At 42.5% G+C, this 26,256-nt stretch overlaps 2 protein-coding genes across 2 annotated transcripts in view; one reads left to right on the forward strand and one right to left on the reverse strand.

The window, feature by feature from the left end:
- SLC1A7 (solute carrier family 1 member 7) overlaps nt 1–17,631 on the reverse strand; it is a 47,703-nt gene extending 30,072 nt beyond the window's left edge. Inside the window, exons 1-3 of the mRNA XM_059478306.1 lie at nt 17,491–17,631; nt 16,346–16,425; nt 2,654–2,869 (exon numbers count right to left, since the gene is read on the reverse strand). Coding sequence (XP_059334289.1) covers nt 2,654–2,869; nt 16,346–16,425; nt 17,491–17,631 — 437 coding nt within the window. The remainder of the gene's footprint in view (nt 1–2,653; nt 2,870–16,345; nt 16,426–17,490) is intronic.
- A 1,552-nt stretch (nt 17,632–19,183) lies between these two features.
- On the forward strand, nt 19,184–25,168 carry CPT2 (carnitine palmitoyltransferase 2). The gene is made up of 5 exons (XM_059477791.1): nt 19,184–19,324; nt 20,096–20,176; nt 20,284–20,390; nt 21,992–23,296; nt 24,180–25,168. The coding sequence occupies exons 1-5, from the start codon at nt 19,203–19,205 to the stop codon at nt 24,509–24,511; spliced, it is 1,947 nt and encodes a 648-aa protein (XP_059333774.1). The 5' UTR covers nt 19,184–19,202; the 3' UTR covers nt 24,512–25,168.
- Nucleotides 25,169–26,256: the final 1,088 nt, after the last annotated feature.

Here is a 26,256-nt window from a genome sequence, read left to right on the forward strand (position 1 = left end):
TAAAAGCAAAAATCTCACACAAAAATTCAAGACATTTAATTTCTAGCAACATCATTCCTGCCAAAAGTTCTAGACTTGACAATATCATATATAACATCACATAAAATAATGTTTTTTATCATTTCAAAGTGGCTTCAAATCTGAAATCAATGAGGGTGAATACATGTATCCCCATGCCAAGATTCATGCTTTTAAAGTTAACCCCACAATAATGTCACATATATCATCTCTTCACTTGTGCATTTAGCATTCTTCATTTGCAGAATACCAGATGTTTCCTGTGTAAACTTCTGGGCACACATGCAATTGATAAATGGAGAGGAAATTAATGAATTGAGAAGATAAGCCAATCTGGGCTGAAAAAGATGGTTTCCAGCTGTGAATGGAAGTGATTTATCACTGAGCTAAAGGATCAGCTTTTCTAGCTCAAACCAGCAGATACATCATTACATTTAATCCAGACTTCCACACAGATATTTGAGTCTTGCAACTGACTGCAGCAGAGCCAGAATTCACCCATAGTGTTTGCCTAGGCTGAAGGCCCATTCCCCACAGTTCTGTTGTTATTATTTATTTATTTACTGGGGAAGTGTGGTTATTTCTGTAGCAGAGGAATAAAAACCATCCATTTGTGCTCTCAGGATAGAAAGATTGCAGCTGTGGCTGGTGTTGAGCACAGCAAAAAATACTGAGCTGGATTCTCTCTTTTTAACCTTTGGTAATGAGAGGGGCTTGTTGACCTTGTCATTGTTGACACCTGCCCAAACCAGTGAAGAATTTAAGGTTTTGCAGACTAGAAGCACGTGGCTGCTTGGAAACTTGAATACCTGAAATGTGCACACATGCTATTATGATTTTCTTGGGTAAATGTTTGTAGAAAAGTGAAATCCTAGAAGATACTTGCAAATGTTTTTTGACCTGCAGCGAGGCTCAGAGGAATAAAGTGTTCCCAAACCTCACCACAGCACCCCTGGTGTACAGGGAGTAGCCAGGCAGAGGTGAAGAGATGAGTTTGTAACTCAGGTCTTGGTCTTTTTTTGCAAACACAATAGTATAGTAAATTTTTATATTGAAAACCCAGATTACTTTCTAACTCATCTCCATGACAAGCTTACTCTGAGCCTCTAAAGGCAACTGGGCTGGTGTGAGAAAGGGAATGAGGACCTGTGGTGAGGGAGACCTTCCCAGGCAGAGCTGTAAGGTCCATTTGGATGGATCCTTGCACTGTGTGTCCCACTGTGCCTTTCAGTGTCTCTGACTGAGGCCTCAGAACCAGCTCAGCACCCCAGGAATGGTCCCTGACACTGCCACTATGAAGACAGTCATTAAGGTCACATTTTTCTTGGATTCTCTTTTACTTCTTATGCTACTCTGTCATAGTAAGAAATTCAAAGCTCCTGTAACCTGCTCTTGGTGTAGGAATTACAGTCCTTTTTGGAGCAGAAACAGAATAATGTGGCTTAACCCCATGCCACAAACAGATGTGGGAATTGCTCTGCACATCCATCCCTCATGGCAAAGTCACTGGACAGATACAGAGATCTCTGCAGATAGAGAGATCTACCCAGTGCAGATGAAAGTGCTGGTTTTGTGAGAAGCTACAAAAGAGATTGTTCTCTGCTGCTGCTCCATGACTAAAATAATTTGGCCCATTCTCACAAAGACTTTGATAAAATACAGGTGGCCTGGGTAAATGCAACTTGGAGGAGAAAAAAAGAGTCTTTTGTAAGCTCCTCTTCCCAGTTCCTTCTGATTGAAGTCCAAATAAGTCTTAATTAAAGTACTTTGTGTGCTGTCAGGGTCAGGAATTTGGGTTTTTGAAAGGCAAACTGTGAACCATTTTCAATTTCAGTAAGTTGAACTCCAAAGAGAATTCTCTGTGGTACAGATACACACTTGGCCTGAAAGCCCTTGATCAATGTAGTATGAGATCAGCAACTTGAGGAACTGCCTAACAAAGGCAAAACTTGGTCTTTCTGCATGAGCAAAATAAATCTGAGGCACAGAATATGTTCAGTCAACAAACTAATCCCACTAGCACCTGAAATATTGGGACAAAAAGGGATTTCAGGCAAGGCCATCAAATTCCAGCAGTGCCCTAATGCTGCTCTAAAAGGACAAGTGTGTCTTTTGCCAAATAAAATAAAATTAATAAGGAAAAGCCCCAAAGCAGAATAAAAAATACACAACAGTGGTCTTTGTAATTGTGTCCTTTATCTGCAAATTGGCATGAACAGCTGTAACTGCACTTTTAAGAATTATTTTCTGAAAAATATGTGTTTCACCACTTTATTTAAGGTTTTGCCTGTTGCAACTGTCAACTCTTATTTAAATGAACATTAAATGTTAATACTCCCTTGACCCTAATAATGGATTTGATGGTGAGGTGCACAGGCTGTATGGAGTCCTTGGGGTATAAACAACCTGCTGCATTGTTGGTTGGTGGCCAGTCATTTAAATTTTACAAGAAACAGCCAGTATAAACATCTGATTACTTGAAAATTATCTTCTGAAACTTACTTTTTTCTCAGTCTCAACAAAACATTTATCCTTAGATTCAGAACTGAGGCTCAGGCCACAGTTCCTCCTGCAGCTCTGTACAAAATGTGACATTTTCCTGCCTTCAGGAAGCAGAAAGAATGGATGTGGTTACCGGATTAAATCCAGCAGTGCATCTGCAGAGCTCATGATGGGCTTTCCACCCTCCTCAGTGCTCTCCTTCTGGGCTGCTCCACCAGGGTGGATAATGGACACCATAATTATTCCCACAACCACGGCCACAAAGGTTGTCCACAGGTAGTAAGTGACAGTTATGATTCCCAAGCGACTGGAAGTCTTGGCATCCAGGGCTGCCAGCCCAGACATCAAGCTGTGGGAAGAGAACACAGCACAAATTGTATTTAAATGAACATTATTTTGCATTACATTAATGCAGCTGAAAGCCTAATTTCTGAATTATTCCATCCTGCCTGCTTCTCTGACAGCTGATTCTGTGTGTCAGTGTTTCAGTGAGCTTGCCAGTAACACTGCAGCTGTGCTCTCTGTGTCTGAAGGGGCATTTTCCAAGTGCCAGCCCAGATCCTGCTTACTGGAAGGAACTTGCAAGCTCAGGCTGCACATGTTGGGGGCTGAATCCTACTGACTCTTCCCTGAAATTCCAGGGACAGTTTTACACAAGTTACACATGGGATGGCTCAGTTCACAGGAGCAGTGGCAATAGTTGTTAAAACTCTGTGTGTCAAACTCTACACAGAATTTTACAGATTAATAGAATAATTCAGGTTTGAATGGACCTCTGAAGAAAGTCTAATCAAACCCAGTCAGCCCTTCCTGTGTGAAATGGGGACACAATTTTAAAATGAAAAGCACTAAAGGGCAGTTTTGTCATATAGTCCATTCTTTAACAAAAATAATACCTTTTTTTCTTTCTAAAGAAATTCAATATATTTTTGCTTTGCCTGGGAGCACATTGGGAGCAGACTGTAATTCAGTGTGTCTGCAGCCTAAATGGGGACAGTGGATGGGATCCAGAGGAAACACCTCCATGGGAAGTGTGGCTGCCCAGCTGGGAGCAAAGAACATGCTGTGATCACTTCAGCCTTTCCATAGAATCAGGAATAACAGACTCATACAGTCACAGAACCTGCTGAGCTGGGAGGGACCCATCAGATCTTTCCTCTTCAGCTCCCTGCCCAGCACTGCAGAGCATCAGTGTCCCTCTTGCTTGTAGACTTTGCCTGTGCCAAGCCATACAATTCCCCACCATGAGATTTAGCTCCCTCTGACCCTCTTGTACAGGCAGATGAGACAGGGCTCCCTTTGGCCCCTGAGGTTTCTTCAGGCTGCTCTGACATAGACCCTGATGCAGTTCCCAAGTGATCTGAGTCCGGGGCTGGATTTTCCACTGCCAGCAGTGTGGTTTGGGGCTTTAAATTGAGATTTCCCTTTGGATAATTCTCTGTGAGCTCTCCAAAGCATACATCTCAGTAAAAGTGCAGGTGAAATAAAACACCACATTTATTATTTGGTGTGTCCAGCTTTCTCATCAAAACAGACCTGTTTATCAGGCCTGTTCTCATAAATATTTACTAAGCTGCACCTCCTTGAATGAGATCTCCTTGACCTCACACTGCTGAGAGAGGTCTAGAGCCAATGCTAAAGTGCAGCTTAACCTTTATAGTAGATTTAATGAAATCAAATGGGTGGATTTAGTGTTCAGGTTCCAGCTATCCACTAGATTAATTAAGAAAATGTATTGCTTTTCTGCATTGCCAATCTCCCATCCAGCATGGGTTTTGTTAACGCTATAGGAGCAAGGCTGCACTGGAGTTTGGATAATTTAGAAAATGAGCATCTCAGCAGCTCCCAGTCTTGTAATCATTGTTCTTTGCTTTTATTTATCATTGGATTTGATAAAAATCCCAGCTTTCTGTGTGTCTGCAAAGCACTGTGTACAAACACAGCACTGCATATTGAAAATACAGTAGTAGGTATGCTGCTTTGTTCCTTGACATGCCCCTTGGATGAGTTCATGCAGAAGAATAAATACTCTAAAACATTTTTTTAATAAAATAATTCAGTAAAATATATTTAGCTCAAATTAATGTGACAGTTTTCTGTTAAAAAACCCTGTGTTGTTATTAGATTTTTAGGACTGAACTCTTCTCTCAAGCTGAGGTTCCACAGGCCATTGAGCCAGTTTGACAGCTCACTGTTGCACAGAATAGATACCTATATTGTACTAGAGTACAGCACTGTTCCACCTCCACATTCCAAGAGTAAAAAAGAAAAGAAAAACGAGAATCAGGTTGATTTTTAACCAGTTGGATGTTTTTCATGGTAACAATTTTCAGGGTTCTTTATAGATACATTATGCAGGTGACAGCAGAGGTGTGAAGGGCTGAGTGTTGAGCGGCAGAGCTGTCACTTGCAGCCAGAGCAGTTCCTGGGAGAGGGCACTGCCCAGGAGACAGAGAATTCACTCCCCTTCCCTCCCTGGTGCTGCCCTGGAGCCACTGTCACTGTGGGGAGCCACTGTCACTGTGGGGAAGCCACCACTGTTCCTGTTGTCCTTGATCCCTCTGGGCTGTGTTGGTTCTGCAGAACAACAGAGGGATGAACCCTGTCTGGATTGCTCACCTGAGAAGCATTTCCAGAAGTACTTAGGACAAAAATCCTAATTAAATATGTCCAGTGGTTCAGGTGAGTTTAGGGTTGTTACCTCAGCCTCGAGATGCAGGGCCTTAGGATTTGGGAGGATGTTCAGCTGGAATCTGATCTTACCTTGGCTCCTAGGTGGCAAATCCTGAGGGGGCTAATAATGAGATTGCTCTGTCTTGGGGATATTCATTAACAAGATCATCATCTGTAATGAGATTATCCTGTCACCAGATAAAGTCATGCTCAGTTCATGCTGTGATGAGAAAGTCATCAAAAGTAATTAACTGTGGAAGTGCAGTGGGGTAACTGGGATGTGACAGAAGCATGAACAGAGGTCTGGGCCCTGACAAAACCCTGCATTCTCCATGGCCTGCAGTGCTCAGGAAGGGACCAATGGAAGCAGTTTTCCAAAGGCTGGGGAATAACAGTGGTCATTTTAGGCAATAGCTCAGAATCATTTCAGAAAGAAGTGCCTGGAACTAGAATGAGACAGTAATCACTCATTCACTATTTTTTGTTTGACTTCATGTGTTTGGTATCAGAAGGAATGGGACAAAAGACACAAAGATGAAGAGACATTGAGGTTATCACAGTTATTGTACAAAGCAAGTAATACACAGTCACATCACAGCAGTTCATTGCTGTTGATCTCTGGAGTTCTAACATTCACACAGTGTAGCCAAAGGATGACAAGAACAAGTACTTTTCTTACTTCCTAGGGAACAGGAGGAATAAGCTTCCAGCTAGTTTAAACTAAGATCACTGTATCTTGCTCAGGTCCTCCCTCAAAGTCTGTTTTTCATCAGACACTCTTGGCTACATAAAATTTTCTGAAGAGTTTCCCAAGATTCTTCCAAACCAGAACAAAGCTGTTCTCATGGCTTCCACTGCTAGACTCATGAAACACACTGGAATGGAAAACAATGTACCTTTAATTCTTGTCAGACCTCAGGATCTGGTTGGCCTTGGAAGAACAGGGCAGATATTTGATTCATAGGTTGAAATAATTTGAGGAGCTGTGTAATTAAGTAGCTTCCACATGTATGATTCATGTGTAGCTTCTTCCATAGCATGTTTTAATGATTGCCAAATGGACAAAACAGGATTAAGACAATAAAAAACAATCTGGAGCTTTTCTAAATAATTACTGTACATCTCACTCCTTTTAATCAGTTTGGGAAAAAAATTTACACAAAATTGTAATTTAATGTTCAGACACCATTACTTAGATTGTATAGAAAAAAATCTGTTGAGCCTAAAGGGAAGGGGAAGACATCTTCAGTTCTAGGAATTATATGTGACTAATTAAAAAGCTAAAGTCAGTTTCTACATTGTGTAAAGTATTTGTAATTGTACAAATCAAAGAACCAAGTGCTAAGTTTCATGTCTGCTTTGAGGGAAATCCGTGTAAAATCCCCAAGACTAAAATAGAATTTTTGACGTAAAGAAGAAGGGAATTCTTTCCAATATCTTGGAAATCTAATTAGTCCCATGCAAACAAGTAGCTAAACCCTTTTGAGCACCTCTAGGCTTGTTCTGGCTGTCACAGATAAGCATCGGGTATTTTATTTACAAACAAAAATAGAACTTTCTATCTTCTCTGCAATTCTCTAGGTTTTCTCTTGCTGTCTGATGAAAGCATATTTGTTTGTCCTGTCTCAAGATCAAACCCTATATCCCCAGAAAGGGAAAACACAAGAAGCTGCTGCTAAGACCCCATTCTGCATGTTTATTTTGTCTTCCTCTCCACCAGAAGCCATCTGGATGTTGCTTTGAAATAGATGGATTATGGATAAAGTTATCAGAAGGGATTAGTGTGATTAGAAAGACATTAATCCTGTCAAGAAGTAATGGTCAAGTATTAACCACCAACAGTTGTTCCTAGAATGATGTTTGTTTTCATTCATCCCATTCTCTCCCTCCCATTCTCATTTTGTAATGGCATGCTGCGGAAAAGACCTTCCTGAGCAAGTTGTGCCATGAGGCTGGGAAGTGCCTCCCCAGCTACATTAGAGATGATTATATTGCAGTTGGGCATCATGAAATGGAAGTGCTGCCTTCACTAATGCTGCTGGATCATGCAGGCAGGCTGTCACTCACCTTTTTGTCAAGGTCAGAGCCTTCAAGTCTCAACATGACAATAATGTGCATTTAATCATCCCAAAATGCTTCACCAGTGGAACCCCCTCTAATGCAGGAGGGCAGTATCTCCATTTTATAGAGTCAGAAACAGAGAAATTAAGGCACTTTTAAATGAAAACAAACCACTTACGGTGAAAAGAAAATCTGCCTGAAGTGATCTCTGTATTGCAGTGAGCCATCACACTTTTCCTTATCTGTGCTTTCAGAAAAGGCTGCTTCACTTCATGGAGGCACCATTTTCAGAGTAATGTTTGCAACAGAGAAAATACAGCTCTACAGCGATGAAAGAAAGAGATAAGAAACTTTCTCTGGCTCTATTTTGATGAAAGAGATAAGAAACTTTGTCTGGCTCTTTTTATAGCTTAACGCTTGATTTGCTCTTAGTCTCTAGTGGAGTTAAAATTATTCAGCAGTAGAAAGAGGGATCAGAATTACTTTTTCTTTTCAGGATATCCTTTTGCTTTGTTCTAATATGAAAACCACCTACAAAGCAAGACCCTTCCATGGCTGCAATAGAGCCAGGGCAGTGGTGGTGGTGGGAAATCACAGCCCAGCCCTGTCTGCTCCACCCTGCCCCAGGCTCTGCCCTCCCTGACACAGATGTGTCACAGGAGTTTTGCACACTGCTGCTGTGCTGCAGCCTTCTGCTGATCTGAGCACAATTAAGGGACTGTCTCAGTCACTGTGGCCAGTGCAATGTCCCCAATGTCCCCAATTACTTAATGTATTATTAAAAATTTCATAGTATTACAACCTGATTTTCAAAGGAGTTAAGTCTGGAACCCTCCTGAAGGTCCAAGGGGCTACTAAGGTTCATCTCCTGAGCAAATCCAGTGATAGAAAATAGCTTTTAAAAGTTTAGACATCTTGATAGAAATGAAATTGTGTCTAAGCTCAGAAAAACCCCCAACTGCAGAAAGTGATAGCTGTACTACAAACAGGACTGCTGCAGCAGTTTCTGTATGGTTGGATTATCAGCTGTAAATAGCACTTGAAATGTGAATTCACTTTTCAGAGCCCCAGTTTGTAACTATTTTAATAAACACAGTGGAAGCCCAGAGGTGTCAGGCATGATGGAAAATCTGGCTCTTGATCTTCAAGCAACAAAAACGTGTCAGAAGATCAATACACTGTTTGCAGTGATTATGTTGAATTTTACAGCTAGGCTGCTAGGAAAGAAACCAGTCTACATTTCTAATGCATTATAACATGCATAATTTTGAGATTTGGTTTCTATTGCTTTATGAAATAGTAAGATCCTTATTTTTTACCTAAAATGTTGATATCTCCTTTATAATCTAACACTTGTAACTTAATGACAAATTGACATACACAGCAAAAATCCTGCCAGGAATTCACATGATGCATTTTATTTTCTATTTGTTGTGCAATAGGAAATCTGCTTTTATGGCCTAATGTAAACAAGGCAGGACTTTGTACAGCACACAGTGAAGGCTGATGTCCAGTGGCTGTTCTGTCACCTGCATCTGTGAGGTTACTGTGACACATCTGTGAGTTCTGGCAGGGATGAACAGCAGCCTTTGCTCACTGACTGACAAAGGGGATTCCAGTGTAGCTCATGCAGAATTCAGGTTGGCTTGTTGAATTCAGCTGTTCTGATTTAACAAAAAGTGTTTCCTAAATTCAAAGGTCAGGATGCAAACAAACCCAAATGATCTATTAAATATGGATGTGCAGCTTCACATGGTGGAAGGAGCCAAGAATCTTATTAATACTTGATTTTTTTTCTTCTGTCAGTTCTTTCAAGCATTTTTAGATTAAGCAAAAGGATTTGAAACACAAATTTGGATTATAAACAAATGTCAGATTTATTCAACTGTTCTTTGTCTAAGAAAACAGAGGGAATCCAGCCAGCCCCTCAAGCTCCACATGTCATTCCCATTCCTTTGTGAGACACTAAGTATTTTAGAGCTCTCAGAGGACCACAGAAAAATTCTGTCAGGTCTCAAACAGTTCATGCCCCATTTGTAATCACTTCAGTGCTTTCCACACCCATTCACTCTGTCACCACAGATTCCTCTTGCACGTCACCAGATCCCTACTGACACTCCCTAAATAATTTCTACTGGGTTGGTCCAGTTTTGTCATTATGATGTGTAATTGCAACATGTCATTTTTCACTGAAACACTCTGGACCTCTGGGTTGCACAAACAAAAGAAAACACTAGAAAACAGTATGGCATCTGAGCATTAGACTTAACATTTCTAAACACAGCTAATGGCACTGAAAATGTTCCAGATGATAATGTGGAGAAACTTCTGAAGATGTCTCAGGCATGGAGGAGGGATAAAAACTTTCCTCTACAAGCTGAAGCCATCTCAAATGATGACTTTTGGGGTAATCTGACACCAGTTCTGCAATATAATAGCAATATGGAGAATTTAAAATAGTATAATGGTGTCAAGTGAGATGCTTTCTGACTGCTTCTTCTTACCCTTGGGTAATCCTTATCTTTCAGTTTCATCCAAGTAGTTTTGCTTTTCACTCTAAAAATAAATATATTTATTCCCTCTAGTCATCTCCTTAAAACTCACTTCTCTACACTGACTTTCTCCACTGTAAAGACTTAAGATGATATATCCTAGGAAAGAGCTAACAAACATCTTGTTCTCGCTGGGGTGAAATGTACTTTTATTGTTATTCACATTACAGTGTTACATGTGACAGGTAGTGCAGAAATGGGACTCTCAGCACTTTATGTTGTCATTCAGGTCCCTCACAGATTTCCCCATACCCGCCTCACAGAAGGTTTGCCCTCCCCTCTTGGGGAAGGGCTGTTTCCCAGTGCAACAGAGGTGAAACAGAGGGAAAAGTCCACCAGCCAATAATGTGAAGAAAACAAGCCCTGTGTTCCCAAAGCAATTTCATTCTATGGAAAATACTTCTGCCTTGGTACTTCATGGAACGTTTTTCTGAGCAGGCTCTTCAGAGACCCAGCGGCCGCTGCTCCTCAGCACCTCACTAGATAATACAGTGCATAAATTTGATTGCACTCGATTATAGAACCATGGAATTTTTTAGTTTGGAAAATGCCTCTAAGATCTTTAACCCCAACTGTTCCTTCCCCCAGCACTGCCAAGTCCCTCAAACCATGTCCCCAAGTGCCACATCTACTTGTCTTTTAAATACACCCCAGTCTGGCAGCAGCACAAGGGTAAGAACAGAGCAGCTGGTGTGAAGGGGAATAGTTTAACACATACATAGCAGAAAAGACCAAGCCCAGACTGACCAGAACCTTCTGTTATCCACCCTTTCCCTTTTGGTATTCAGGTAAATTATGTGTCGAGACATGGAAAATACCTCTTAGTACCAGGGGTGTATTAGAAGAAACAGTACTGTACAAATTGTCATTCATGTAAAACCAGTATTACTGAGTAGATTAATTTTGGCTATCCTCTTTATTTAAATATAACCATAACCAGAAAAAAAAAAATCATAGCCTTTTAGACTACGATTTTCCTTCTGAATGGATATTTTATTGATTTTATCAGAAAGTGGTTTACATTCACAGTAAAAGGTTTAAATTGTTAATTGCAGTACAGGTCTTGGAGAGTTTGGGTCAAACTTTTCATCCCTAACAAATTATGATCTTAAGTAGCAAAACAGGTGAACAATCTCCAGTGTGAGGTTTATTACCAGCTTCATCTGCAGCTGAGAACAAACAAACAAACAGTGCCAAACACAACCTACCCAGGCCAGTGGTCAGTTTGGTGTGGCCCCATACAGCCAAACAATGCCAGAATTCCATTAAAACACAATGAGCAATACTTGTCATTGGTGAGATGTTCAAATACCAGTGTGTTCCCCAGTCAGAGAGCTGGGAGAAAAAATACGGGAAAAGGATACTAAAAAGAGAAGTTTCTAATTAAATACTGGGCTCTAAGAGCATGAGTAAGAATCACCAACTCAGGAATGTGAGCAGAAGGATGAAGGATTACCAGAACTGATGGCATTATGGACAGGAATCCCTTTAAAGAAAGACAGTACTATATTTAGAATATTGTATTTAATTAATCAACAAAACCAAAATAGTAACTATTATTTATTATTACACCCAAATGGGCCTTCAAATAAATATGAAATTTTATTAGCATGCACTTGTTTGTAGGCGTAACATACCCAGAAGAACAAGCTCTTTAATTTAAATAATACAGGTCAAACCAGTTCTTTTCTTTTGAATATAAAAGGGAATAATATTTCTTTAACTGCTCATGGAAAAGGATCAAATCTCTGCTACTCAGTATTTCTTAAACATCTAGAAAATGATTGGTGGTAAATAAATACAGAATGTAATAATATTCCTAAGCTTACAAAACTAAACTGTTTTTACCAAAGGGAATATAACCAGGCTGTTACAACAGCTAAACAGTTTGAGTCTGACCTGACAATTCTTTTCCCATTCTTACTGCTGGCTGCTAATCAAAGTCTTAGAAAACTCAGCCCTGTATCTTTTTCCAGATAAAAGCTTAATCATATAAACAAGGAGGGTGCTGGAGTAAAGGATGCAACTTTCTATTACATATATAGGTAGACATATAGGACAAAGAGAACTCAGTATGTTCACCTGGTGCAAACCTGTGTAACTCTGGCTTTAGCCTGCTTTTCTGAACAACCAGACCTGCATTAGAACAGTGGTGAATTATTCAATATTATTCCAGTAATACAATATTATTCTTCAAAACTTTGCAGTTGTGACAGATCGGTTTCAGTACCAGCCTCCACAAAAAGCTTAAGTCAAAGAAGTCATGCTTACTGAAAATCAATTTCTGGCCCACTGGGAAATGATCAGTACAAAGCTGGTAAACATGTGGGGCAGGGAATGGGCACAGAAATGCTCTGAAGGAAGGTGACAGTGTGCGAGTTGTGGCACAGTGCCTGCCAGCACCCCTGGCCCGTGCTGGAGCTGCCACAGACAGGAGCAGGTCAGAGGGTTTACATTGTCTTTAGCAAATGTGAGAAGATATTAAGGGAAAAGTTGAGCCTTTGTTCCTCTCCCATTCTTTTGTATCATGCAGAGCACAAAAATATTGACATCAGATTTGATTACATCAAGCATTTAAGAAGTTGAGAAACTCAAGTGGTGCTCAGGTATCTCTGCCAATGAACTTGTCCTGGGAACAGGTGAGGGAATCCCGTATGTGTGTGTGTCTGTGGGAGTTTATAACTAACCCCAGTGAAAGAAAGTGGAAGGTTGATTGTTTTCTGGATAGGGAATGGTACCGGCGATCCCCGGGATGCGGGAGCCTCGGGCAGCGGCACCGGCCATCCCCGGGATGCGGGAGCCCGGGCAGCGACACCGGCCATCCCCGGGATGCGGGAGCCTCGGGCAGCGGCACCGGCCATGCGGGAGCCCGGGCAGTGGCACCGGCCATCCCCGGGCAGTGGCACCGGCCATGCGGGAGCCCGGGCAGTGACACCGGCCATCCCCGGGATGCGGGAGCCCGGGCAGCGGCACCGGCCATCCCCGGGATGCGGGAGCCCCGGGCAGTGGCACCGGCCATGCGGGAGCCCGGGCAGTGACACCGGCCATCCCCGGGATGCGGGAGCCCGGGCAGCGGCACCGGCCATCCCCGGGATGCGGGAGCCCGGGCAGCGACACCGGCCATCCCCGGGATGCGGGAGCCCCGGGCAGTGGCACCGGCCATGCGGGAGCCCGGGCAGCGACACCGGCCATCCCCGGGATGCGGGAGCCCGGGCAGCGGTACCCGCAGTCCCCGGGATGCGCGGGCGCTCGGTGTCCCGGCAGAGCCGCCCGGTGGCCGCAGGCCGCATTGCGGGGTATCCCGAGCCTCCGGCCGCGCCGGGAATGCCGGAGGGACAAGGAAAGGGCGGGGAACAAACCTGGGCGGCGGGATCTGCATGAGGGGTTTGATAAACACAACCTCAGCACAGGATGTGTAAGATTAGTGCAATACAACAAGGATGCACGGGGGACTGCGCCTGCCTGCTGGAAAACCTGAGATGTGTTGAAGGCTGAAACGTTTTGCGTAAAAGGAGGAAAATACACTGTTTGCATTGTCCCTGTCAAACGAGGATCGAAGCTCTGTCCCAGAGTGAATCAGGGAACTTCAGAGCTTCTGCAGCTGATCTTTGAGGCTTGTTGAGGACGTCTCCCTAATGAGCTGCAGTAAGAGCTGGAACAGTGTCTAAATGTGTAATTAAAAATTCAGATTTGGCTCCTATTCTCTCCAAGCTCTCTTAATATTTCCATGCCCAGGTCTAACAGCAGTATCTCATGTTTACCCATAAAGTAAGCAGGGTAAACTAGTAACTACAGGCTCTAAAATTTGGTCTTGTAAGGTTCCATTACTGATTATCCCTTGGGCAGACACGAACTGTCAACTATTTGTAATTTTCTTTATCTTTCCAGCATAAGTGTTGTGTGGGTACCTGTTCTCACAACTGAGAAAAGCAAACTCTACACTCAGGGGGTGCTGGCAGGTATGAGCAGGGCTAAATCTCAGGCAGAGGATGGGTGCAGTAAATATATACTTATTTCAGAGTTGTTCTGGTGCTATGAAGCTTTTTATGTAATCAGATAACTGAAACAATTTCAACCCCCTCCCTTAATGAAGGTCCATGCCTCAACAAAAACAAAAGCTCATGCAGGGCTCAGACTGACAGGCTAGTGGGTGATGGTTGCTTTTCCAAGATTTTTCTATCTATGGGAAAAGAAAGAAATAAGACCACAGCTGACAGGAGACATCAGAAATAGGTACTGGAGCTCTGGGATAGAGCAGTTCCAGGAGCAGCAACAAAGTTCAGGAAATCAAGAAATTGTGCTTTGAAGAAATGACCTCCTGTTGTTTTACAGATTTCCTCTGCATCCAAGGAACTTTTAAAATAAACATCATTCAGAGATACCTGACTGTATCATAACTTCCTCATTTCTAATGAATACAATCTGCAAAGTTCTGTTTTAACTCTCTAACAATCAAGAGGTCAAGAGGTGGAATACAAATTTTCAGCCATTTCTGTTTAAGGCTGGATTTCTGCTAGTGGTCTGTAAGTATAAGATTTTCTAGTCTATTGTCAATTTTCTAATCTATCCAGTTACTACTTTTTACTTCTCGTACAACCCTTCAGAATAAGCTCTGGATTTGGAAATAGGATAGTTTGCACTATGTCTCTCTTTTAATCTTCCTTTCTCACCTCTCCTTTTCTTTACAAGTAATTTCTTCACTTATGTGTTCAAATAAAAACTTGCATTAATTTCAACTAGGAGAGCAATATTTAGAGTACTTTTTATGGTGCTGTGCTCCTGGCTTTTGTAAACAATAATAGAGAGTAATTTAAAAGATAATTTAAATGCCAGTACTCTGGCAGGACAGGCTGAAGATATTCCAAATCCACAAAGAAATGTAGTTTAAATGTGCATGCAGATTGATAAAAATACAGTACTGGTTTACTGATTTTATGAAATACATGTGTGGAAAACACTGTGCTTGTTATTAAAAACCCCAAAAGACAACCAGCCAAAAATGCCCAAACTGTACAAGAATGTTGTTATATCTGGAGTGGTTTTTTCTTGCAAACCTTGCCATTTCAGTTTGTGCTAGCAGGCACTGCTAGTTTGTTATGCAGGGAGATGGACTCACACTTGCAAGGAGAATGGAACCTCTTTGAAGGTTTGTAAAGTTTCTGTTTTTCCACCTCAGAGGACACAGTGCAGCTGCTGTGACAGTGAGGCTCAGAGCTGTCACATCTCCAGGCAGCTCAGAGCCATCACAGGCTGTGCCAGAGCAGCTCTTTCCTACTGTGCTGCTCTTCCTAACATCTCTGAATATACTGGAGGATCTAAATGACTGTACATTTTATGGAAGGACACATAAATCTACTCCAACTCTTTTCTGTCCTCCTTACTATGTCCCTTCCTCATGTAAGACTCTTGTTTTCTTTGGAAAACTTTCATTTCACCTCTCAAAAAAATCTTCTTGCATGTTTTGTGTTGGTGTTCTCTAGAGGCATGGGCCAGGACCAGGTGTGAGTCTATGGTTTTAAACCAGTTTCATGCACAAAGCACTGTGACTCAGCTTTGTTCTGTGAAAAACCATGAGGAGGCAGATGTCAGGGTAGATAATTTAAAAATAAAATTAGTGCTGTTAATCCTGTTCATTTTCAACAACTGTCAGTGATCTGAAAACTAGAAACTTGTTTTTTTCTCATAGTGGAAGATGAGGTCTTGGTGTATGAATTAGGTTTCAGAACTGGAACCAAATATTGCAGTAAGTTTTTCCTCAGTTTTGTTACTTTCCATCTCTTTAATAACTTCCCAGCCTTGGGCACATGAGGGAGTTTTTGGCCATCCAGCTGGTGGTGTTTTGGGACTGCAGGCAGTGGGAAGGCAGTCAAAATTAGGGAAAAGCCTGCCCTAAGTGACACCTTCCCACTGCAAAGGCAGCTGCCATGCACCAGTCAGTTCCAGCACTGAGATCATTAATTCTGCCACTGATAAAGTGCCACCACTAAAGGCTCTATCTTGAACAAATGAAGAAATCACTTTCACTTCCAGCCAAAGCCAGCTATATATTGTTAGTTCACTGGAGACACTGGGTTTTTTCAATATTTATCATACTATAAACACATACAGCACACCTCAGAATACTGCAGGACTCTATGAATTAACTGTGCTTTTTCACTGTATTTGTACAGTGTATTATATCAATTGTTTAGATTTAATGCAGGCTTTTTGATAAAGCGAATTATTTATTCCATATACTTAACTTCTAAGTAGCTTGAAGGAAAGGTCTTCCATTACAAGGGAAAAAGTAAACAAATTTAAAACCCCCCATCTCATTAATTGTAAAGCAAATAATACCTATATGAGGTAGAAATGATGTCTGGCAGAAATGATCCTATCAACTAAAATACATGTTCATGGCTCCACTATAAATATGAATGTGAGGCAGCTCTGATGCCTCTGGCACCGTCACCTAATTCAGCCGCAACCAAACCATTGTGATGACAAATCTCAATTAGAAAACTTCAAAAGTTATTGGAATAATAATTGTCTTCACTTACCTTGAGACAACCAGAGGGAGAATCAGCATTTTCAGCATCCTCATCAGTAACTCACCAGGAAACTGGAAGTAACTAATTTCCTGGAAATACATGGAGAGGTGCTTATTGTTTTGAGCTAAAGACTGGCTGTCTTCACAAGTGCTGCTAGAGCTGTGGGTCAGATAACATTGCTAGAATCTGCACCTTTGGGGCAAAGACAAGGTGGCAAAGATAGCGGGCTTTAAAAGGGAATTTTAAAATTAATTAGATTGCATAATGTGTTCTTATTCAATAAACACACGGCATTGTTTGCTCTTTACAAAGGAAGACAAAAATGAAATGTGCCATCTCTTGGAGACTACTGTTAACCATTTGCCCTGAAAAATCTCTCCATTCTGCATTTTGTCTGTTTTCCTAGACATGTTTGAAGCTATGGCTTGGACACAAATGATGTTCAGACAGACAGTAGCTTGCAGTAGCGGAGGCCAGAATTGGTTTAATTTAGTTGCATTTACTAAATGCCTTATATTTTAAACTGAGATTTCTATTTTGTGCTCAAACAGTGCATTTGTTAGAGCATGTTGTTGTCTAGTCTGTCTGACTGATACAGCAGAAATGAGCACCAGCAAAGGGCTTAGTTGAAGTATGCAGGGGGAGAATTCCCCAAGTGACTTCAGTAACATGTTCTGCTAATGATGAGAAATCTCAAATTTATTAATATGAAACACCATTAGTGCAATATAAACATCTGCACCCCTGTGCATCTGATGCTGAAAAATATTCCCAGTGTTTTCTTTAGCTGTGTATGTTCCAGAATAGTATAAAATGCAATATATTGCACTACCAGTTTCTGCAGGCCTGTATGAAATGCTACATTTCATCTAGCTTAAATGCCCACTATTATTATCCATACCTGCCACATCCTACTATGCTCCTGCTGTGCTTCCCAGGAGTCTGAGGGACCAGAACCCTTTGCTAACCTATTGTTTGAGAATGTGTGAAAAGACCCAAAGAACAGCATAGATTGACAAGCAGATGAAATGAAACAATTTTAACACACACATAGAGGTGACTTTTACCTTCCAGAGCCCACCCTGCAGTTCCCCAAGGTACACATGTCTTCTGTTATGTAAGCTCTGCAGGGACTTGCTGGGAGCTGCTCTTACCTGCTGGGAGAGGCGCCTGGTCCTCAGGAAGAACCCCAGGAGGCAGCCGATGGTGACGGACAGCACGGAGAGGATGAGCAGCCCGTTCCTTTTACAAACATCCTTGATCCGAGCGAGGATTGCGTCCAGGGCCACCGCCATGCTGTCCTGTCTGCTCTTTGGAGAGGAATCAGCATCCCATGGGGAGAGAATTCACTCGCTCCTCTTGTTGGGGTGCACAGATCTGGCTCTGGATAGATCAGATCAAAGCACTTCCAGTTCTGCTTAGCTGACCCGCAAGGTCACCCCTCTGCCAATAGCCACCAAGCAAGCAGCTGGCATTATTGTTCCAAATTAATACCAACAATCCTATTATCAACTACATCATTAAGAGCCTGGAAGAAGATTAGGGGGCTCTGGAAAATTAGAACAGAATGCAGTAGTATTTCTAAAACAAGACCAGTTCAAAACAAAGTGACACTCCTGGGGGAAAGGCGATGGATTCCTCAGTCTCCCCAGTTTGGGGTCTGGACACCCAAACCCAGAAAGGCGACCCTGCAGGCCAGCATTCAGCCAGGGAACAGAGCAGGTTTCCCAAAGGGCAGGGCAGGTAACGTTTTGAACAGGACTATCACAGCAGGGCAAGCCAGGTGAAACTGCACTTCATTAATTAAAGCAGGCTTGGTTTTTTTTGTTTTCATTGCCAAAAAAAGGCTGAATGAGCAGCATGAGAGACACGCATCAGACAGGAAATAGCCACAGACTGGAACATGCAAGGACACCTTCTGTCACTGGGCATTTATTATCTTGGAAGTGAAATGATTTCACTTTTCTTCCAACCACTATGTTGATTAGAGTAGGGCCAATTTACTTTCAGAGGATTATCAGACTAAGCCACAGGGATTGCTTTCCTTTCCTTTGCTGTGTCCGCATTCAATCCCAATGCTGATTTTTATGCTGGTGAGTGTCTGATAAAAATACACCACCATAACCATTCACATGCCACGCTTTCTTGTGAAAGCATTTCTGTAGTTTTTGGTATATTCTGAGATTATTCAATGTTTTTATGGAATATTTTCCCCACAGTACAACTACGTTGTGTATTTATAATATTACATTTTATACCGTGATCAAGTATTTGTTGCTGCATGCTCATGTGTGAGTGAAAAAAACTTCAGGAGAGATTAAACTGTTCTTTTTGGAGGCAGGATCTCAGTCCTGTGTTGTCAGTAGGACATATGGATACACACACACACAGAAAAAAAAGCGGAGTGGGAGAAAATAAAAGAAAAAAATACGTGGAGTCCGTATGCTGAACATAAAAAGAAGTGGACTGCAGGAAAACGAGGATTGCAGAAAATTTTATTAATGAATCAGAACGTTTTATAAGTCTGTATGTAAGAGGACTGATGCTGAACCGCCCCAACACGGTGGTAATTTCGATACTTTTGCGGCGTGTATCCGATTGACTTTAGGAATGGAATAACAGAAAAACGGGAGGAGCGGCGGGCGGGGCCCCGGGGGAGCGGTGGGCGGGGCCCCGGGAGGAGTGGGCGGGGCCCTGGGAGGAGTGGGCGGGGCCCTGGGAGGAGTGGGCGGGGCTCCGGGAGGAGAGGGCGAGGCCCCGGGAGGAGTGGGCGGGGCCCTGGAAGGAGTGGGCGGGGCCCTGGGAGGAGTGGGCGGGGCTCCGGGAGGAGCGGGCGAGGCCGGGTCGGTGCGAGCCTGACACCGTCATGGCGGCGCGGCAGCTGCTGAGGGCGGCTCCGGGGCGGCGCGGCTACAGCGGCGCGGGCGCCGCCGAGTTCCTGCACCGCAGCATCGTGCCCACCATGCACTACCAGAAGAGCCTGCCCAGGTACGGCGGGGCCGCCGCTCCGGGGGGACGCGGGCAGGGCGTGGCGGCGGCGGCCCGGGGTGTCCGCTGTGAGGAAAGGGCAGAGGGAACGTCCGGCCCGGGCGCCGCGGTGCGCGGCTCGCTCGGTGCGCGGCTCGCTCGGTGCGCGCTGTCTGCAGCGGAGCCGGTTCGGCTTCCCAGGTGTCAGTGTAAGCCTGCTACTGAAACTGTCCCTTGGCGCCCGAACCCCGTGAGTGTAACGGGAGTGTGCTATAGGAAACAAAACTCAGGCTCAGAGGAAGTTGACAAAGATACCGATTAGAAAATTTGTGAGAAAGAGATGTCCAGAACCCAGCTGTGAGGGGATGGGGGGCCGAACAGGGCTGGCAGCCGAACCATTCCTTCTACAGAGCTGCCTCTCCTCGCTGCGGTTCCTGACACTGTATTTCCTGTGAGGGATTAGCTCCATCACTGCAGTACCTTCATAAAAAGACAGTCAGTTTGGTTTTCTGCCTTATTTCCCAAGAATATTATTGTGTGCTGACTGGTGTCCATCATTCCTTGCTTCTCTTATTCCACAAGAAACTTATGAGGCATTTCAGTATTAGCCAAATTTATGTATAATAGTGTATACAGTATAGTGTGTGTATACATATGTGTATGTATAGTATATATAATAGTATAAGGAAGGATATGGATGAAAGGAGGCAAAGAGAGATGACTGTGTGAGAAACAGGCTTCATTCATACCCTTCCTCATCAAGTGCACATCTCTGTGTTCCACTTCCTGCAGACTGCCAGTTCCCAAGCTAGAAGATACAATTAAGAGATACCTGAATGCCCAGAAACCACTTTTAAATGATGATCAGTTCAGGTATGGACAAACACACATTGCAGTGTCATGTTCTGCTTCAAAACCAAGTGTTAACATAAGAAATGGGACTTGTGACAACATTTTGACTCTTTTCTTGATTGTTGTAGGAAAACTGAAGAACTTGCTCATGACTTTGAAAAGGGGATTGGAAGAGAGCTGCATGAGCAACTGGTTGCTCAAGACAATCAGAACAAGCATACAAGTTACATCACAGGTTTGTTGGCCTCCTGTGTGTAGGACAAGTCTGTAGGTCGTCATACTTCATAATTGCTCATGATACCATAGGTATTATAGGCTGGAACTTTAAGTAGCCCAGAAACTTGGAATAACCTGCTCTGAACACCCTCTGTGGCTGTATTTGAGCTATTTCAGAGGCTGGTAGAAAGAAGAATGCTCATTATCCAATGTCATCTATTCTGCCAGAATGCTGGGTAGATAGATACTGGAAAAATGGTATTTTTTCATGAGTTTATAAGGTTTAGGTTAAAGAGGAGCTTATGTAGCACTTCCCTTAAGGAAACTGAAGCAATAATTTCCAAATAATTCCATGTTATTTAGCAAGAAAAGTAAACTTTGGGGGAGGGGAGGGGTCACAAAGTATAACTAAGTTTGGGAGGCAGAAGTGATCAGTAGTTGGGACTTAAAAGCCCTTAAAACTACAAAACTGTATTCTTTTAAAGAGCCAAAGAAAAGGAGTGACAGAAATAAGAAAATGAGAATAAATAGAAACAAATCAGGAGAGGGAGAGCATATGTATAGATTAGTCTTACTTTTGATTATTACACTTTAGTATTCCTTCCACATACAAGTGTCTGCTCATGAAAGTATTGGATAGTAGCAGAGATGGAAATATTCAACTTCCACTTGAAGTTTCCATGTTTCCTGTGAATGCACTTCTGTCCTTGCTGTCTGTTCAGACTGCCTGTTAAGGTGTTAGCTGCCACACAGTCTATAGAGAATACCAGATTATTATAGAGAATACCAGATTATTTCACAAAAACTGCTCTTTGGTTTGTTGTATTTTCCTTTCCATTCACTTTGAACAACATCTTGGGTTTTAAGTGGTGGCTTTATGTTGTTCATCAGTGCTAACCAGTGTGCTGCTTTTTGTCTATGAATGGTGGAGTGTCTGTATTGTTTTTTGTTCAGTTATTTTTCTTCTTTATGCCTCATAAAAGACCTGTTCCACTTGAAATTGGTTTCTGAAAGAATGTAGAGTTGTTTCCACCCTGGACTTTCAAGTCTGGGGTTAGAAGGCTATGTGTTGATGACAGATGTGGTTTTAAAACTGTAGATGAGTGTTACTTACCTGTGAGCACCCGTAATTAAAGTTGTAACTTAGCCTCTGGAACTAGCCATTGCCCTTCTTACAATCCGGGTAGAAGGTTCAGCCTTCTAACCTCAGCAAGATGCACTCAGTTATAGAGAGTTGCAGAAATTAATAGTGTAAGAGTAGGTAAAGGCATGAACCACTCCAAATGTGAGGCGTGTGCCAAAATAGAGCTGGGGAGCTGCACTCTATGTCCTGGCAGTTAAGGTCTATCATTGAGCCATAAAGAAAACAGGGAGTTGGCCCTTGTTGCTCATGACATGGACACCCTTGACCTGGATTATTCCAAACCCTGTATTTTTATGATTAGCCAACACTGTCCTTCTTCATAATGGAGGTTTGGAGAAGCTTTGGGTGAATTATTTCATATGTATGTCTTGCTTAGTGTGTGTGATTCGTGATTACTGTTGGACTACATGAACTTCTTGTCTGACTCAGGAAGCTGCTTTTATGTTCTGACCTCTTTCTCAACTCTCAATTTTCAGGTCCCTGGTTTGACATGTACCTAAAAGCACGTGAGCCTATTCTTTTGAATTTTAATCCATTTATGTCTTTTAAACCTGATCCGAAACCAGAATACAACGATCAGCTCATACGAGCTACGAACATGACTGTTTCTGCCATACGTTTTATGAAGACCTTCAGGGCTGGTTACCTTGAACCAGAGGTTTTTCACCTCAATCCAGAAAAAAGTGACACTAAGCTCTTTAAAAAAATTATCAGATTTGTGCCTTCTTCAATTTCTTGGTTTGGTGCCTACATGGTCAATGCTTACCCCCTAGATATGTCTCAGTACTTCAGGCTTTTCAATTCTACACGGATTCCTAAGCTCAGCAAAGATGAGCTTTATACAGATGAAAAGGCAAGACACTTATTAGTGTTGAGAAATGGAAATTTTTATGTGTTTGATGTTATTGATAGAGATGGAAACATGCTGAAACCCTCAGAAATACAAGCACACCTGAAATACATCCTTAGTGACAACAGCCCGGCCCCGGCCTTCCCTCTTGGCTACCTCACCAGTGAAAACCGAAATACATGGGCAGCGCTGAGGAAGAATCTACTGGACAATGGCAATGCAGAAGCTCTTCAAAAAGTAGACTCTGCCATGTTTTGTTTAACTTTAGATGATTTTCCCATTAAAGACTTAGTGCACTTGTCCCACACTATGTTGCACGGAGATGGTGCAAACCGCTGGTATGACAAATCCTTTAGTCTTATCATAGCTAAGGATGGCACTGCAGGAATTAATTTTGAGCATTCCTGGGGAGATGGTGTGGCTGTGCTCAGGTTCCAGAATGAGATTTTTAAAGATAGCACCACGACACCAGCCATCAGCCCCCAGTCCCAGCCTGCTTCAGTTGACTCTTCCAGAGCAGTGCAGAAACTTGACTTTAAGTTGAACGATGCCTTAAAAGCAGGGATTACCAAAGCCAAAGAGACATTTGATGCCACTGTAAAATCACTGTCTCTTAACATGATTCAGTTCCAAGAAGGGGGCAAGGAGCTTCTAAAGCAGAAGAAGGTGAGCCCAGATGCTGTGGCTCAGCTGGCCTTCCAGATGGCTTTCCTGCGCCAGTACGACCAGACCGTGGCCACGTACGAGTCCTGCAGCACTGCGGCGTTCAAGCACGGCCGCACAGAAACCATCCGGCCTGCCTCTGTGCACACAAAGAAATGCTCTGAGGCCTTTGTCAAGGGACTCTCCAATCACAGCACTGGGGAGCTGCAGAATCTGATAATGGAGTGCTCCAAGTACCACGGCCGTTTGACAAAGGAGGCTGCTATGGGTAAGTGGGAATGCATCAAACATCCTCCTTTTGCACTAAAGTGTCTATAAGGTTGCTGTAAGTATTTATAACTCAATATTTTAATGCTGATGGATGTCTAATGTAAACTTGACAAAAGCAGTAGCAGAAGGCTCATTCTCACTCATTTCTTGATAGAGAGGAGTGCCTCTGTGCTTCCTACAGCACCTTTCATGTGTTGAGAAATTTTTATACTTTAGTTTTTTCCTTAGAGCAGTTGGACTCTTTGAAGATTTACTTAGTGCATGTTGAAGGAGAACTTTGGCTTAAGTCTGAGGAGCTACTGTCTTATCTCTGCAGGGGATAAAGGCTTTAACAATTTCCAAATCAAACTCATCTTTTGGCCATGCTACTCCTGGCATTTTTGTAAATGCTTTCTTTTGAACTGTCCTTCCCAGAAACATTGAAATTGATAGCAGTAAAACTGACTGTTGGATATGATCCCATAGAGTCTAAAATTTGCCTCCTTTTGTTGGTGCAAGATGCTCTTTCTCTTTAGATTAGTAAATTTTAGGGAGTGCTTTTTCTGCATTAAACAATTTGGCTATGTTCAGGTAAATAGTTAATCAAAGAATGTGATGTATTATTAAAATTGTTCAGGTAAATAGTTAATCAAAGAGTGTGATGTATTATTAAAATACTCTGTTAACAGTCACTTTTGTGTACTCTCCTGCTCCTGTTGAGCCTTGTAGTAAAACGAGCAGGCCTCGTTCTCCTAGGACATGGGCATGAAAAGTCTGAAAAATATTTTCTATCAGTACAAAAATAAACTCCAGTTGTACAGACCTCCTCTTTTGTGGCTGAGGAGACTTTGCTTCCCACATGAGTCAGGCACCTCTCTCACAGCTGTTTTTCCTTCGTGCAGGCCAGGGCTTTGACCGGCACCTGTTCAGCCTGCGCTACCTGGCCTCGTCCAAGGGGCTGCCCCTGCCGGAGTTCTATCAGGACCAGGCCTACGCCCGCCTCAACCACAACATCATTTCCACCAGCACCTTGGTGAGCCCGGCGGTGCAGCTGGGAGGCTTTGGCCCCGTGGTGGCTGATGGCTTTGGAGTGGGGTATCAGGTACAGGATGACTGGATAGGTTGTAATGTTTCCTCTTACCCGGCTAGGAATGGTAAAGAGTACCTTCAGTGTATACACAAGTCACTAGAAGATATCTTTAATGTTTTGAAGGGTAAGAAAATTGGTAGTTAGACATAAAGACATTGGAACACTTTACAGTTGCAGAACAAAATGCAGATTATGTCTAATTGACATACTAATTAATGTTCAGCATGGATGAGACTGCCCAGCCTAACTGGCTTCATGTATCATCACTGAACTTGAATACTGTTAAATTCAGTAGGAAGTGCCTGTTAAATTCAGTAGGAAATGTCTATCCATTTCAAAGAAATCAATTACAGACCTTGAATGCATTTCAGGAAATACAGACATTAACTATGTCAAATTAAGTAACAGTTCCATGTGTTCTTAAAACACATAATCTAAAATAAGCATTTTTATTGAGTTAATGAACTTGGAATACCTGTGTTCCATGAATGTTTGGACAGACTACACTACTGTGATACCGCTCTTGAACTGTTTGGTTTTAAAAAAATACATGCAATAATTTTAAACATGGAAGAGTGGTTCCATTTGCACTCTTGCAGTAAGCTTGCTTACTAACTTATCTCTTTAAACTTGAATTTATATCAGAACTGATTGTGCCTCAACTGCTTGAAGCCTTTTCACTATAACAGCTTTTAGAGACACAAAAAATGAAATGGGAGGCTTTAAGAAACCTGCAGTCACCAACTGGGTTGTTAAACTGACTGGAAAAGATTGTATTTTAATAAAGCTGTCTGTGAATAACCACAGAGTTCTTTTATTGCCATATCTAAATCATACAGCATGGACAGACCCTTTATGAATAGCTCACTTTTCTTACAAAGGTTGGAAAGAAAACTGCTGCAAGCATTCTGCACTCTGGTATGTAGATCTTGAATTCCTGCCTTTTAACCCCTTGATTTCCACTCTTTTTCTTCTGGGAGGCCAAGTCTTTCTGTGGAGCTGAATTGCACAGTGGTGGTGGCTTCTGTCATCTGTGTAAATGCAGCTCATGTCCCACTGGCACGGACAACCAAATGTATCAGCAGAGCAGGAAAGTCTGAGCACATTGGTTGGATGTGACAGGTCAGGTTCAGAGGCTCAGAAACTACTTCCCTTTGCTCTTCCTTTGGGTATCTCAGCTTCCAGGTTCTCCCAGGGTCTTTTTCATTTAGCACAGTAAGTGTAAGCAATACCCTGTCCTGGAAGTATGAAATAAAAATGTAATGTAGCAGGAAACAACAATCAGATCAAAAGTCTGAATAAAATTCACTAAATATTGGCTGGGCTTTTTTTTCCCCCCTTTTTGGGTTTGTTTGGTGGGGTTTTTTTGTTTTGTTTTGAAACATGAGACCAGCTGGCAGGATTGTGAATGCACTCGCCAAGGAGTACAAAGTCTGTCTTCACCTAAAAATCAGGTTTACTTAATGACATACTTGGAAAGATAACTTGCTTTTCAGAGGACTGTAACTGTGTAAATCTCAGCAGCAGTCAGGCTTAGTAGGTGTTCTCAGGAAACTCACCTCAATCTTTACCAAGAGGGGCAGAAAGCTGCTTAAAGGTGTAGCTGTTCCCTTGAAGAGTTAACACTGCCTTTACTAATGCTTGCAGCCATTTCCTCAGATAGGAGTGCTGAGTGGGAAGACTTTATTTGCTTATGTTAAACAATCAAATGTAGGTACTTCCTGGTGACCAGCTACTAAAACCTATAAGGCTGTAAGTTGTGTAAGCAGTTACTCAATGCATTAGCTAAGCTACAGCCCACCAGAACCATGTAACTCCCAAACCCCACAGCCTTAAGGCCATGGCACTGTTCAGTCAATATGTGCTATTTTCAGTTGGTACTGAGGCCA

Source organism: Ammospiza nelsoni, chromosome 9, assembly GCF_027579445.1.
Source record: "Ammospiza nelsoni isolate bAmmNel1 chromosome 9, bAmmNel1.pri, whole genome shotgun sequence".
Taxonomy (NCBI): domain Eukaryota; kingdom Metazoa; phylum Chordata; class Aves; order Passeriformes; family Passerellidae; genus Ammospiza; species Ammospiza nelsoni.